We start from the raw sequence: 16964 nt of genomic DNA on the forward strand, positions 1-16964 counted from the left end.
ACAAATACTCCCTTTCCTGTTGTGAGAAATCACCAGAAATGCGAGAAGGACTGAAATAGATACATTAACATAAAACACCTGAATTGTTAAAAAAAGACGGAAATGAAGAGGGGGAGCGTGTAACCCTTCAGTTCCCTGTCAGAAAGCCTGGATGAAAAAGTTGCTTCTCTGCACTTTAGATGGCTTCCTTCTCATTTTGGAAAGTTATTAAAATAGAATAAAAATAGGAGCATAGGGAGCTGCCTTATACGGAGCCAGACCATCGGTCTGTATTGCACAATATTACACTGACTGGGCAAGAGCTGTCTGGGACTTCAGGTAGGTGTCTCTTCCATCCCTACCTGGAGACACCAGGGATTGAACCTGGGACCTTTTGCATGCAAAGGAGATGCTCTACCACTGTGCTACAGCACTTCCTGGATCTTAATTGTGAAAATTCCCAAGATAACAAAACCGATAATGAAATTGTCACTGTAGAACAGAACAAAGGCACCAGAAATAGCAGATATGATATTTCGCCTCTCATGTTGGATCCTCTTGGTATGCCTAAGAAGGGGGTAGTTCCTTTTGTCTGCTTGGAGGTTGTTTAAATATGGTTTGTCCAGTTTCGAGTGAAGAGGGTCTCCCTTGCTGCGAACTCCCTCGTAGGATTGGGGTTAAGGGGATGAGCTAAGAGCCAAAAGTTTCCTGAGCTACGAACTCACAGGATGGCTTTAGGCAAACATCTGTCTTTCAGCCCAAGCAAGGGAAACAATAGCCCCTCTGGTTGCCTTGCCAGGTTATTCGAAGGATTACTAAGAGGATATGTAAAGCGCTTTGAGCACTTAGAGGAGAAGCATTATTTAAATATTGGACGTATTTTTAAAAAAAGTTATTCAAAACAGGAAGAGGTGAGAGGTCTTCCTGGTTCCAGATATTCCTTCGTTGCTCACTTGCCTGGATCTTTCTTCCTTAATTAGTTTGGTTTCGAATGTTTTCCCTCAACGATTAATATTTTACTGATGTCATCTGGTATTTATCAACAACTGCTTCACTATAGGAGCTCTCCCGCTTTATTTCTGAAGTGGAGCTTATCCAGTTTGGGGCAGCGTTCCAACACCATCTGTAGCCTAAATGCACAACATCATTTTAATTTGATTTTCTCCCATTTCACCCCTCCCCCCCCCCCAAACTCCTCTGGGATGAAGGATAAGGCAAACCACAGCATTTCTTTTTCTTGGGGTCTAAGAAGGCCCTCTGCATTTGTAACACAACCCACACAGTAGAATTGCTGTAGTGCAAGCCTTAAGATTGTTTTGCTGGCATAAGCCCCGTTGTAATTAATGGGACAATGCTGGACGAACATCCTGAAATATCTTCTGCCACTGTGCTCTGTTAACCTACTGTACTAATGTTTTCGGATAGTTTATGTTCTGTGACTGTTTCACTGATTATTCCCCCCTCCCTCCCTTTGTTTGCCTTAATCCAGCTGGCTGGGCTTGTAGCTTTGTGTTCTCATTTGTGTCGCCTTTGAAAACAGGGAGAAAACGAGGATCAAAATGTGTGGTGTTTTTATTCCCCTTTGGGGTTTTTTAGCGCTACAAAGGCTTAATCTTCCTCATCCCTTACTTGGGAAACAAGTTCCACAGAACTAGAGAAGACTTGGGCCAAACCACACGGGAGATCGGTTGGATGTTCCTTTATTTGGTAGATTTCTCTCCTGGTTTTTCGGCGAATTCTCCTCACAAAGCAGCAAACATCACACACGACAGCAGCCTGAAACCATATAAAACGTTAAGCTCTGAAACACCCCAAAAGCCTCAAAATTAGGCAGCATGTGGAAGCAGCAGCCCACACAGCCCAGCCCAGAATGAAGCAGCCTGAAATACTCCATAAAAGAGGCAGAGAACAGGTGTCCTGCTTGAAAAAGGATTGGGATGGAGCTTGACTGATGTTACTGGAAGCAAATTTCATAGAACTGGGGTCATCACTGAGAAGGCCCTGCTCTATATGGCCACCACTCTCATTGCCCTCACAGGTGTGCACAGAAACAGGGCCTCTGATGCAGGTCTATGAGGTGGTGTGGGTGAAGTTGGTTCTTCATGTAAACCAGTCCCAGAACAAACTAGCAAACAGTCCAGCTATCACAGTATGAGTCTAATACGATCCAATCTCCTGACACCCTTTGGCTATTCTGACTTCTTTTTAAGCTGTTCTGGAGGAGGGAGGTATTGAATTGGAGCATCAACATTTCTCCAGCTGAAATATTCCACCCCAAAATAACTGGTATCTGCATTGCTGCTGTGTTATTTTCCCACCAAGGCTAATAGTGGTTAATGGGAAGAGAAACTTTGATCGTAGAAAAAGTTAGATATTAAATAACCTCTCCCTCAGTGCCACTGGCAAAAACTGTGGGTGACTGATATAATCTTTGAAGAGGCAGTTCCCCCTTTGCTCTCAAGCACAAATGAATGCTTATTATTATTATTATTATTATTATTATTATTATTATACCGCCCTACAACTGTAGGTCTCAGGGGGGTTCACGCTATGGCATGTATCTTTCACCTAAACACAAGTATTTTCTTCCTCTCTTCTTTAGTAGACTATTTACTTTTTCCAAGTTGATGCAGATTTAATCCTTTTAAAGTATGTCAGTTGCCTGAGAGTCTTTAGTCAAAATGCACCGTCTGAGATAAGGTGGCCATGAAAAGAGCCTTCTTAGTGGTAGCACCTCCCAACTGATGCTGACATTGTTATCTTTTTTTCACCAGGGAAATATATTTTTCTATTCATGGACTTATTACTCTGTTGCCATCTCCTAATGAAGCAGGGTGTTGTTGTTGCTTTAATGATGTTATATGTTATTTGTCTATTATTTTGGTTTTGTAAACTATTCAGAAGTTTTGCTAATGGGTGGTATAAAGTCTTTTAAATAAATAAGTGAATGAGCAGGCAACAGACCTCATTTTAAAATTTAGTCAAAGCACTTTAATGCCCTTTCCAGTCTTAACAGTTTTACACTAATAGATACGCTAGTGGGGGGGAAAGAAAACTGCCGCTATGTCCCAGTTAAAAATATGCTGTTGGCTCAAAATGTACCTGTTTGTGCCAGCAAAAATGAAAATACATGGGCTGAGGACAGCAGCCTTAAAAATATTTTGAAACCTAATATTGGAAGTCGTGTTTGAATCTGAAAAACATAAGTGGGTATATTTGTCAGAATTAACAGAGATAACTGGGCTTAGCGGGAAATTTGTTTTCCTTCACTTTAATATTTAACATCAAAGTCCGCATTGAAAATTATCTTGAGGCAAAGTCCAAGGTCAAGTATTCCAATGAGAGGATGGTTGGCTGGGCTCATGGAAGTTGTCATCCAGCACATTTAGAGGACACCAGGTTGTTGAAGGCTGAATTAGAATATATCCATATTTTTAGAAAACCTAACTGGGCTCTGTATCAGATTTTTGGTGAACTGCTAAAATAATAAACATGGCACAGAGAATATAAATACCTAAATGATTAATCATAGCAGCATCCATTTTGGCTATTGTAGAGCATTATTTAAACATGTTGAGCTAATTTCTGAATTTAGACCAATTGCTTGTGAGACCTTTTTCCTACTTTTCAGAGATGGAATGTGTCTGTAGCTGTTACATTGCTGATGCAAATTTAAGCAGCAAATGAACCTTTTGAAAAATAAAAATCTGGCTCATCAGCTTTGTTGGCTTAGATAGTATATACAATATTCACCCTTTGGAGAACCACACAAACATTTCTGACCAGAATTCCTTATATTTATTTACTGGGATATTTATCATGCTCTTTCCTTAAAGATTGTTAAACCATTTAATGATAGAAATAAAAAGCAAGGTCGTACCATCTCACCTTGCCTGCAATGTGTGTGAATATTCGCCATGTAAAGCCTTCTTGCTGATAAAAACGCCCTGTGGTGGTTGTTGAAGGATCTACGTAGTTCAAGTCAAGGAAAAAAACAGGGCAGCAGGACTAGTCACCACCTCAGCTGTTCATCTAAGCAGACTGGTTCCAGATGATGATAATGGTTTGGCATTTGCCAAGGCCCTAGATATTAGGGAGAGGCTCAGCTCTGCCACTCCACCATTCTCCGTTTACACAGAGCAACCAAGGGGGTCAGAGGAAGCACAAGAGAATTCTGTGCTTTCATGCCCCACTTCTTCCAAGCTATGGCATCCAGCTGAAGATGTCTTGTGAGAGCTAATGTGGCGTAGTGGTTAGAGTGTCAAGCTAGGACCTTGGAGACCAGAGTTCAAGCCCCCTCTCAACCATGAAGCTCGCTGGGTGACAGTCACCATTTCTCAGCCTAACCTACCTTATATGGTTGTTGTAAAATGGAGAAGGGGGGGCCTGATTGAGGGAAAGGTGGGATAGAATTGTCGTCATCATCCTGGCATGTGTTCTCCATCATAGACTCACACACACAAACATCAGAAGCTACCTTATGCTGAGTGAGGAAAACAGTCCATCTAACTCAGTATTGTCTACACTGACTGGCAGCAGCTCTCCAGCCTTTCCCAGCTGTCCGTCATGGAGAGTCCTCCCCCTCCCTTCTGTAACTTCACAGATAAGAATTAACAAGCAGTTGATATATTTATAGTCATTCTATTATGGCATTGTGTTGCAAGCACAGATATACAGCTCTCCGCAAGGAGGGCAGTTACCTACTCTAAACTCTCCTTCTGACTTCTGCAGCAAGAAGGGTGCCAACCATAGCTGTCAACTTTTCCCTTTTCTTGCGAGAAATCCTATTCAGAATAAGGGAATTTCCCTTTTAAAAAGGGAAAATTTGACAGCTATGGTGCCAATGGGAAGTTCCTCCCTCCCCCCACCTCCTTTGTTCTCTGATACGTTCGGACCTCCGAGTCCGTGGTGAGGGGAGGTCCCCCACACTTTCGATTAACGTCTCTCCTAGCTGTACCCTCCCTTCTGGTTCTCTTGTCTTTATCTCATAACTGAATAACTCCTTTCTAAGCTGTGCAGTTTCTGTGTCTGCCTCTCTCTCTGCTTCTGAAAACACTGGAGGCGGCGGGGAGGTGATTATTCCCTCTCCTCCTCTGAGAGGAGTTGATCTGACTGTGATTGCATTCCCCAATCTTCAGATCAGGACCAATCCCTGACACCAGCCCTACCTGGAGGTGCCGGGGATTAAATATACTACCTTATGCATTCAACGCAGATAATCTTGGAGCGGGCACTGAATCTCAGCCTGCCCAGCATGGCTTTATGTCATGGTCTAGGTTTGGTTTGAGTTTGGGTTTAATTGTAGATTGTTGTTTACAGGCTGTGAGAACAGCTGCAGCAATGTTTGAGGAAAATAACAGCCATGGTAAAGGGGAAAGCAATTCCTAAAAAATGAACTGCCTTGCTTATTCTTCCTAAAATGCTGTTGTATGATTATTTCATATGCTCAACACATCAGGGTCTACAGGAGGAAGAGACCCCTCCAGCTTCTTAGTAGCAGGGATTTTTTGCAGGATTTAAAGTATTTGGAGAGTTGTAAGCTACGTGCCAACAATTCTCCACCTACCACGTTTCCATCCAAGTTAGAATATATCTTATTATGGAATCTATTCAGTGGAGATGTTCAAGACAACGGTGGGTTGGAAGGGAAAGAATGGAAAAAGAAAATTAAGTAAGGAACAGCTTTGATACAGAGCCATATCATGGCTGTGGTTGCAAAGTGAATGGACAGGAGCCAAGAACTGGCAATTGGCTTGTCACCACTTCATTGCAAATGCCTTATTCCTATGATTTATAGAATTACGATATGCTTCCATTTTGGGGAGAGTATAGTGAACATGACATAGCAGCAATTGCCCAACTTCAGAGAGGTGGCAGGCATGAGAAGCGGGTGTCTAGAGTCAGTTCAGCAGAGGATGGGAGTTGAAAATCTGAACCTTAATCCAGACAAGGTGGAGGAACCATTAGCCAAGAACACTGGCGATCTGTGTGAGGAGGTTCAACCTATAATAGAACAATAGGAGGTGGTCAGTAATAGCACCAAAGAGAGGTTGACATTTGGAGTCAATGCCTAGTTTTGGTCAATTCAGCGGCCTGTCAACTTTAGGCTGTTGGTACTTCATGATGGACTATTAATCCAGTGTTAATAACACATTTATCACCTCTGTGCTTTTCTTCATGCTATTTCCTCTGAACCTCACTGTTTATAATTCCCACCCACCTTACTCCAAACTCTGTGTGTGACTGCAACTCAAAAAAAACACCTCTTGCCTTTGATAAGGTGGGCTGTAGTCCATGTATGTTTGTGCTGTGATGAAGTTGTTAGTCATTAAGGTGTCACAGGACTCTTTGTTGCAACAAAAGCAAAAAAATTCAGGCAACCCCCCCAGCAAGGGGTGTCACCCTCTTCCACCACCCAGCTTTGCCACTGGCCTCCCCACCCTCTAGAGGCAGAGAGGGTGGGGAGACCAGTGGTAAAACTCTGTGGAACGCCTCCCCTCCTGCTGAGTCGATGAGATGGGAGGCATTCTGCCACCCAGCGTTGCTACCTGGCAGGGAGGGGAGATCTCCCCCAGCCCACCCAGCAGTGATGAAGCTTTGCACTGGCTTCTCCTGAAGGGAAGAGTCAATGCAAAGCCCTACTGCTAGGCAGGAGAATCTATCCTCCCCCCCCCCCACCCAGTGGGGTAGTCTCCTTATAGAGTTTGTGTCCCCATCGTGGGGTGGCAGTGGGGTGTTTTGCCTTAGGTGCTGAAACTCTTCAGGCTGCCCCTGCTCGATAATATACTCAAATACAGTACACACTGGGGTACACTATGTCCTTGTAGTTCTGTTGTCTGCTGTGGCCCTATGTCAACAAACTGGGGTCACAGAGGACGACTGAAAGTCTCCTTTGCCTGCAATCGAGGGACCTTGGGATTTTGTTTGATGGAACCTTTTTTTAAAAAAAAAAAGTTGTCCATGGTTATTTCATTACTTCCTAAGTACTCAGTCATATCCCCCAGGCACCACTGGGCATTATTCATTACCTATATGGAGAGCAGATGATGACTCCCTTTAGGAAGTGGAAATGCTTGCGTAGAATTCAAAGTTGGAATATCAAGTCCAAAAACACTGCGGAGTGTCGGCTATATCCTAGTAATGATTTATAGGCAATTCTTTCCAGAGATCAAAGCTGCAGAGATTTGTTCTCCTTTTTGTATAAAAAAAAGGAAAGAAAGAAAGAAAGAAAGAAAGAAAGAAAGAAAGAAAGAAAGAAAGTCAAATCCCTAGTAAATGGAACAGTATAATTTAATCTTCCAGTTCATTTGACAAGGATTCAGAGCACTTATTTTAAGATTATTGTCTCTCCTTTCTTTTCTGCAAATATTCTGCATTGTGTGAAACACTTTGCTTTCAGCTAGCAAACACTATCTGTGGCATTTTCTGGGAAGAAATATGATTGAGATGACTAAAGTGTTCTCTATTTTTAGGGCAGCCGTGCTGCCAGACTTCAGATAACATAGACGGCTCAAACACTTGATTTTGATTGTTTTCTTTTGCAGAACCAAAAATGTTTATCAATCGCATTAATGATTTTGGCATTCCGAATGTTAAAAGCTGTCCCTTCTCGAGAGATGCGAAAGGGAAACTTCCAATTGATTTTCCATGGAGCTGAACTGGACCGTGTAAAACAAGAATGCAATGGAAATAATTATGACAAAACATTGCAGTGTGAAGTGCTCCAGTAACTATTCTGAGTCCCGCCGGCACCATACATTTAAAGCAGTATTGTACCACTTTAAACAGTCATGGCTGCCCACAAAGTCTCCTGGCAGCTGTAGTCTGCTAAGGGTGCTGAGGGTTGTTAGAAGACCCCTTCTAATGCGGTTAGGCATTGGAGTATTAGATTGGAGGGGAGGGGAGGTAGAAGCCATCACCTACCCCTCCTATTTCAAGGTTATTCCATTAAAGGAATCTGGGGTGTGTGATCCTGTCCGAAGCCCATGGCACGACCCCTATCAGTGACCCTGGGGGAGCTCTAGTTGATTTGCATCAATGGGGCTTCCCCTACTGGTCGTTAACCCTTCTGAGACTTCCTGCAGGTGGGCAGGAGTCAGATATAGTCGGTTTGGTTCCAATGCCTGAGCCAATGCCACTCACATTCTGTAACCAATAAAGTTGTGGCCTTTTTTTAGCCCATTAACCAAAAATACTGGGGTCAAGTGTCTTTATTCCAACAAAGGGGATGGGTTCGGGGCCTTGCCACACAATTGTAGCTTTGTGAGGGGAACAGTGTTATTCTCTTTTAGCTGTGCAATGCAGATGAGGATCCAGTCCATTGTGTCGTCCTCCATGGGGATACATTCTATTTCCCCTCCTAGCTGGTTTTCCATCCCTGGTTTATACTGACAGCCAATTGCAAATGTATAATTGGGAGCTCACTTTAAGCATCCCCATCCTTGAGCCGCATCCTTTCCTGCCTTACACCTGATGTCATGTATAACGTTGGGTATCAGGGAACATGGGCGTAGTTTGGGAGAAACAGCCTCATGGGCCAAAATGGGACCTGTGCTGGGCTTATTTAGTCCCATGGGCCAGAGGATTCCCATCCCAGTTATAGAGGAAAGGCTTGGTCGAAGGCTTGTCCTGGGTGTTTCTGTCACTGAAGAACAGAGATCTGCTTGACTTGACAGAGGACCTCAGCCCACTCATATCAGGGTAAAGAGGAGGGTGGCTGAATTTAACGTGAATTAACGAAATTGACATTTTTTCCTGTGAGTGTTGCCTATGTGTTAGTTTATTAATTTTCCAATGCACATAGTTTTAAGCTAGTGAAAATGTTTTGTCATTTTTGCCTGTGTTTAAGTGTTTCCTTTTCATCATTGTTTTCCAGATTTGATTGTAGGTGCATTTGGAGCTGGCAAGGTAGTTGTTTACAGGTATGTACTACTTTATGCATACATAAAGATTCTGCCATTGTCACTCACAGGTGGGGTTGGGGAGAAAACAGATTCGATTTACATTTAAATGTGAATCTGCCGAATACACTCTCTCTGAAACACCATGAGAACTGAAACAGAGCCATCCTTTGAAATTTGCACTGAACTTTGCGACTGAAGTTCTCCAAGTAACATTCAGACATGCATTATATTCTAACATTCACTTCTATTTGGAGAAAGTGTTTTCCAAAATGTGTACATTATTCAAACATGTATGCAAAAATGTGTTTATTAGGAGGAACTTGCATTAAAATGTTGGAAATTTTTTATGAGGATTCATTAAAAATATTCACAATTTGCTGCAGAAAGAGGGAGAATTGAATTTAAGATGGGGAAAATGACAAAACTAAGAGGCCCAAAATTGGTAGATCCTTCCATTTTTATGCTCCTTTTTTTTGCATAAAAAGCTGCATTTTAGCATTTAGCCCAATTAAAAAGAAAAATCAATTTTGAAAAAGTAGTACAGTGGTGCCTCACAAGACGAAAATAATTTGTTCCGCGAGTCTTTTCGTCTTGCGATGTTTTTCATCTTGTGAAGCACGGTCCGTCACAACTGCGCCTCTTCAAGCGGCTTTAAGAAAAAAGCGCAAGACGTTTTCGTCTTGCGAAGCAAGCCCATAGGGAAATTCGTCTAGCGAAGCAACGCAAAACCGAAAAACCCTTTCGTCTAGCGAGTTTTTCGTCTTGCGAGGCATTCGTCTTGTGGGGCACCACTGTATAAATATTTTAGAATGATTATAGTATAATAATATAAAACTGAGCTGGGGAAATTGCCATTACAATCTGAATACAATTTGTCTGAAGAAATTAATTGTAGGAGCAGTAGAAGTAATGGGGGTAGTGCTGGCATTTTATTTTCTAAATGTATTTGGTTTACACAGTTAATTTCTTATATACTGATCTGAGAGATGATCCACACGGTACTCCCTCTAAAGAAATTATAGACTCCTGAAGTATCCAATGTGGTGCTCTCTAGATGTTGTCAGACTAAAACTCCCATTATCCCTGATCATTCATAATGTTTGCTAGGACTGATGGGAGTTGTAGTTCAAAAAGATCTAAGGGCACTACATTGTTTGTCTCTGCTATATTCTGCTATATTTCCTCATACTCTATTTATGCAGCTATTGCAGTCTGTGGATTTTGAAAGGAAGCCTATCCTGGCTTCTCACCTTCCCATTTAGTTTTTTCCTGGGGAGTTGAATTAAAGCTATGCATTTAATTACAAGCAAGTTACTTGGAGAGATTCTAAGTAATTATTTTTGTAGCCAGGACTGTTTCCAGCTGCTTTTTCTATTATGACTTCTTCTCCTTCTTGGCTTGTAGACCACTTGGCTTAAGATCTATCAGCTACTTTGTATCATAGAACAGTTTGGAAAAAAGTTCCCTTTCTCCTTCCCAAAAATCATATGAGTCACAAATGCAAAATGTGGCAGAACTGAAACAGAATATTTCTTTTTTTGCTGGAGAATGTTACATTGTTGAGAGACAACAACAGTCCTTTGTGGATGTTCTAAAACTTGGTATGATCAAGATGTGGAAGGGAAGCGTGGTTGCAATGATAGGCCCCACTCATGACCTCCATGCATTGATTGAACCAGGGGGTGGCAGTGTGGTCCCCTCCAGATGTTGTTGGGTTCCCGCCTTCATCATCCTTGACCACTGGCAGACCTGGCTCAGACTGATGGAAGTTGTAGTGGGCATCAGACTTGAATTTAAGCTCTGGTCTTGTAGCCATGGGTGATGAAGATTTCATGCAGGTCGCTGAGCTGGCTAGCAGACATGGGTCCTCTGTGTCCAGCACAGAAATCAAGCAGGTTGATGGAGGAAACAATCCTCTTCTTTGTACCCAGCTCAGAAATACAGCTCTCCATCCCTCCTTTACCAAATTTGACTAGGTTAAGGCTTTATTTATTTGCTTGCTTGCTTGCTGATGTTTCCCCCCCCCCCCCAGGCTACTAACTTTTGTGGACTTATTTACAAGGCTGATGCATACTAATCCTGCATGCACAGGCTCTTATACACACATTCAGGACACTTCATTACATACAGGAAGCCCATGAATTCACAAGTGAAATGTCAATGGTAGACTCACATGCTGGGCTTTAAGAGAAACACTGGGTGACATTCAACTAAGTTATGCCCACAGTTGCTGCACTGAAATGCACTTAAGATCATTGATTTCAGTGAGCCTATTCAGAGTATGATCAACACTAACGCCATCTCTTGTTTTGTGAATAAAGCTGTCATTAAAATGTAAATTCAAGGCCGCTGTTATAAGTCCTCTCTGCTATAACAGTGAAATCAGGGGTAGGTTCAAACAGGTCTTAACAGTGGTAATTCATTCTTTGTGGAATATATTTCCCAAAGAAGAAGCTTCCCTTTTCCTGATCCTCCAGCCCTTCAAAAGGTAATGTGAGACCATCCTGCTCAGGAAAATATTTAGAGAATTCCTGTGCACTTGCTTTGTGTGTAAGCAATTTTTAATGTACCTTTGATGTCTGTGCTGCTTATTTTACTGGATTTACAATTGTTTTATATTGCATCATGTTAGAGCTGTATAAGGCAACACTTTAAAGCTTTGGCTGGGAAGTGGTGTATATATTGCTCTAATAATATTAGCCTTGTCCGCACGCGCGGGTTTGCCTCTTTGTGCATAGATGCATTTAGCAAATCTCTCTTAACAGAATTAGGCTAGATCTTAATCAGATATACAAACACAGGGAACATGAATGAGTCATTAACCTCCAAAGCGTGGGCTTGCACACTGTCCCTGTGGAAAAATGTGTGTGCTCCTAATGTGGGCACTGTGTGTGCACCTCCCAGCAGGAGTTTGATTGTTTACGATATGCACTAATACAGGAAGTGTGACTCATGCTTTCTGTGGTCCCACATGTAATTAACATCCACAGTAACTGAATATTCTTCTTCCTCTCTTCTATTGTCTCTTGTTCCTTTTCTACATGCTCAGCTTTTGCTTTTCTCCCCTGCAGAGCCAGGCCGGTGGTGACAGTCGATGCGCAGCTCTTGCTTACGCCGGTGATTGTAAATCCAGAAAATAAAACCTGCCAGCTTCCCGGCTCAGTGACTTTGGTGGCTTGGTAAGTTGGCAATAACAACAGATGAGTCTTTCACACCAGAGTCTTACATCCACGGCACTCTGTGCACTGAGCCCCTTTGTATGCGTATCTTAGAGGAGGCACATCTCTGTGTGCTCACAGAGCTCCTCCGCTGAAGTGGGTGAGGACGGCTTGCAGGTGAGCATCTGTGCACCAGAACTGTGCGCTGGCAGCCCAAGATGTCAGGGCCATGGCATTTCCCCTCCCATTTTAAGCTGCTTTCTATTGCTGCATAGTTAAACTACGGAATTCGCTTCCAACAGGAGGCAGTGACGGTCGCCAACTTGGCTGGCTTCGAAAGAGGATTAGACAAGTCCATGGAAGATGAGGCTAACAATGGCTACCAGCCATGGTGGCTGTGCTCCAGCTCCACTGCTGGAGGCATTAAGCTTCTGAATTCCAGTTGCTGGAAACTACAGCAGGAAAGAGAGCTGTTGCATTCAGGCTCTCCTTGCAGGCTTCCCATAGGCATCTGGTTGACCACCATGAGAACAGGATGCTAGATGGGCCATTGGCCTGATCCAGCAGGCTCTTCTTATGTTCTTATGACTGTCCTCTTAACCTTATGATCTTGAAACTCCATAGTTCCTGCTCAATAAATAAAACCCAATGGCAGCTGTTAAATAGATTAAACATTTTGGGGGAGCAAATCACACCTGTCCATGATACAGAATCTTGAATTGGATTATGAAATCACTGCATAGTTTACATCAGGGGTCCCCAAACTAAGGCCCATGGGCCAGATAAGGCCCGAGGGACTCGTTTATCCGGCCCGCGGCGACCCCCGCTGCCCGCTGCTGCCGCCCACTCTTACTGGCGCTGCGCTGTGAGGCTGCCCACTTCCGGGTCAGAGGAGCACCAGAAATAGCTTGTGCGCATGTGCAAGCGTTATTTGCGCATGCGCAAGCGTTATTTCTGGTGCACATCCGGGTCGGAGGAGGCCCGTGCACATGCACACAAGCTATTTCCGGTGCTCCTCCGACCCGGAAGTGCGCCGGAAATAGCGTGTGCACACACGTAAGGGCAAGCGCTCCCACGCCCTCCAACCTGCCACACAATCGGCGCTGGAGACACTGGCCCAGGACACGGTAAGTTTGCTGACCCCTGGTTTACACATTTGTCCAAGACACCATGACTCCATGTGTTCCTGCCAGGCCTGCAGGCGCTGGGTGACTTTTGTCACTGACAGTGAGATGTTGTGTGTGCTTGGACTGAAGCGCAGGGTCAGATGCTTTTAAGTGTAATACCCACCACATGGAATGCCATAACCAGGAAGTGCTCTTTCAGCTTCTTATATACGAAGAGTTGTAACATTCCTGAAAACCTATAGGCAGTCCAAAGTTAGAGGAAGCCTGCTCTGCAGGAATGTAAATGCAAGCTGTGGTGTAAACTATGTGAATTGGATTCTCCAGGGTACTGACATTTGTGGGTCTGTCAGAACCATCAGAAGTAATGGACACCAGCGCTTGAAGTTTCAAGCAAACAACAAATATTTTACAGTTTTATTGTATCTGGGTCCATAGGAAGACATAGATTATTATTTTTTTAAAAGCTACCTGACTCTTTTATCCCCAGAAGGCACTCAAGTCTACAAGTTCAGTAGACCCCCTCCTTTTGGGGTATTCTGAAATCTTGGCTAGGATCAATAAATGGATCCATCGTAACACTATGCTTATGCCTGATCTATACATGTATCAGAACGAGGTGTGCATGAAGCACTGGCGCAGTCATGAGGTTAAAAAATGGAATGTTCCACTTCAGACCATCATGAGGGAATAACATTTTTTAATTGCTCCGCTATTGGGGGGGAAACAAAAATTGCCCGTGCAAGAAGAAAACTGGTGTAGAGGAAGTGGTGTGGGCTAGAATTCTTTTCCCTGGTGTGCTATTGTTGTTGTTTTCAGTTGCAGAGAATTATTATGTGGGAGAGCATTCAAAATGTTATTCCTCGCCTACATTCTGACATGGCACAGTCCGTTCTGCCATCTCAGGATTCTTATTCACCTGCATTGGTTCTGAAGGTCTGGAGGCACCAGAATAATATTCTGATTTCTGCTACCTCTGTAGAAACTTGACTCCATGGGAAAGGAACTGCTTCAACGTGTATGTTCTCATAGATATATATAATCGTATATGTTATATAGGTGCCACAACAGATAGATGGTTATGGTCCTGACCATTTTGTTATAAAATATGCTTCCCTAAAGGTTTTTACTCCGGCTATAAAACTTTTTAATCCTGTCTTCGAAATGATGGAAGAGCAGCTGTTAGTTTTCTATGCTGTAATTTTTCTCTGTAGTTGTTATAACCTCGTGTTGTACATATGCAAACAATTATTAGGGAAACTCCAACAGACAAATATTTCCTCTGCCCCATGGGATAGATTTCTGTATCTCTTAGCCAGCTGTGCAACTTGTGCAAAATGCCCGTTGATTGACATTTCAAAATAAAATGAATGAAAGGAGGTCATCTTAACCAGAAAAAGCTCAGGGAGTCTAAAGATTTGGATTACTGTACACTATCCCAGTATAAGGCAAATATTGTTTTAACCATGTGGGAAATTGTTATTAAAATGTGTATGCTTTGTTTTCCTACAGAGACAGAAAAACTCCCCAATATGTTGTTAAAACCAAGCATGCCTTAAAATGTGTTAAAATGCGAAGTTATAAACAGGGGGGAGAAGCTGGGTTCCCCCACCCTTGTAAATTACAGCTAAGCAAAGGTGACTGCACCTTAAGGATTTCTTACAAATTTAAATTTTTTTCTCAGTCCATTTTTGTACTCAGCTGTCCCAAGTGCAAAAGATTTTGAGAGGAGTGGCTCTGATTTGGATCCAAATAAACACTAGGTTTTTTGGGGTGGCTTCGCATTCATTTTCAGGAGCATCCTGTTTGGACATCCTGTTCACAGGTAAAGGCTACATGTGAGCAGAAATTAACTTGCTACGCTCCACCCCCATGTGACTATTCCCACCAGTCTCCATGAGTTGGAGAGCAAAGCCTGAAGCAAGGAGCTTCTCCTATTCCCAAAGACTCCCTGTGTGATCTAGAACCCCACTTCCGTAAGGTTCTAAATCACACAGGAACCTCCATGCATAGAGGAGGCTCCCTGCTTCAGACTTCACCCTCTAATAGGGAGTCAGAGCTTAGCACATTCACCCCTGCTGCGCTTGTATGTAATCTTTACATGTGGTCAGTATACCCAAACAGGCCTCATATAAGACATGGGAGGATCGGTCAATTTTGGTTCTCTCCGTTTCTCATTTTTCCAATTTTAAATTCAGTTCCCTAGGTTTCTCCAGCAATGTGTACTTTAAAATAAAATAAAAAGGCGAATTTTTGTACAAATTCATAAACAATTTTTTCACTACACTTTTGACTAAGGTGCACATTTATACAAGCAATCTCTCTAGTGCATTTTCACTAATATATTCATTTTAATATACACATATCCCCCTAACATACGCATTTTTGCAAACATTGGTTGGAGAGCCGCATTGCAAGATTTGGACAACTGAATTTTGAAGGATGGCTGTGTTTTGCTTCTCATGTTGCTTCAGAAAGCGCAGATCTGATTAATTCAATTCTAAACGTGAACTGACTTGTGTTTCTTCCCCATCCCTGCTTTATGATACGAGGACAACCAGTTTCTCTCTTGGGATCATTGTAGGCATTGAATCAGGACAAGGGCAAGGAACCTTTTTCAGACCCAAGGAGTGCATTTTCAGCTGGGCAACCGTCTGGGGAGTCACATGACACTGGTGGGCAGGGCCAGGGACAAACGTGGGTGGAGCAATGAATGCAGATAGCAGTAGGCTAGTTTCTACACATACACCCCTCTCTGTCCTCCATCCAGACAACCAAGAGGCAAGAACACTCAAGGAGGGCTGTGGCCTGGGGAGAGTCCTAAGGACCAGATAGAGAAGCCTGGAGAGCTGTATTTGGCCCTCAGACCTGAGTTTCCCCAGTCCTGAATTAGAAACTCAAACCGTAGTGGAGTTTAATCATTTATCTTTATTGATCTGAGCAATTGTAAACATTTTTGCAGTCTGAACATCCTGAAGGCATGAAGGCATATTGTAACAGTATGTCAGGAGGCAATCCTACCTACACACACTTATTAGGGAGTGAGGTCTAATGAATATAGTAGGGCTTAGCTTCAAGTAAACATTTGCAGCATTACACTTTAAGCAGAAATAGTTGGGGGCAGATCACAAATGAGGAAACATATTGTCTTACAAATATATATTGCAAATGTTCCTGTCTTTATACAGATTTGTATGTGTGAAAATTCACTGGCAAGGTTGAAGGGAAATAAGAGTTGCTTTAGTCTGACCTCCTTGAGTAACCCCGGGCCAAGGGAAGGAAATTTCTAGTTTATAAGATCTGTCTTCATCTACAGTTGTCCATTGTACAGATCTTTTATCAGCCCCTTACTGTCAGGGTGAAGTGTTAGACCCTTTGCCACCAAAACAATGCAAACTTTACATGGAAGAGTTTTTTTCCATCCGTTAATTGTTCTAAAGCTGGCATTTATGAATAGGTCTGGATGTGCATGTGTTTTTGTACAGAGTTATAAATTAATCTCCATGGTCATAAACCCTCCCGGTTCACTGCAGTCAGTTTGACTTCTCTGCCAGCTTCTTAAAGTACAGCACCTTAGTTTCAGCATTTTCCTTTCCATAGCGGAGGAATGGAAGAGTCAAGAACAGCGAGGGATGAATATGGTCAAAGGTAGTATCAAATACTTAGGGATTTGTGTAGGCTGGGGGATGAGGACTTAGTGAAGAAGAAGAGGGACTTGAAAGGAGTGCAAGAAGTGATACCACATTGGAGTTCTTGATGGGACTTCCAAGCATAAGAGCAGCATAGGAAAATGGAGCAGG

The 16964-nt window shown here is 42.9% G+C and overlaps 1 protein-coding gene across 2 annotated transcripts in view; it reads left to right on the forward strand.

The window, feature by feature from the left end:
• Nucleotides 1-16964, forward strand: part of ITGA8 (integrin subunit alpha 8) — a 118429-nt gene that overhangs the window by 42662 nt on the left and 58803 nt on the right. For both annotated transcript variants that reach the window (XM_083467380.1, XM_083467381.1), the window contains exons 14-15: nt 8855-8900; nt 11954-12061. In XM_083467380.1, the coding sequence (XP_083323506.1) occupies nt 8855-8900; nt 11954-12061 (154 nt within the window). The remainder of the gene's footprint in view (nt 1-8854; nt 8901-11953; nt 12062-16964) is intronic.

This window comes from Podarcis liolepis (genome assembly GCF_965112155.1).
Source record: "Podarcis liolepis genome assembly, chromosome: 12".
Lineage (NCBI taxonomy): Eukaryota > Metazoa > Chordata > Lepidosauria > Squamata > Lacertidae > Podarcis > Podarcis liolepis.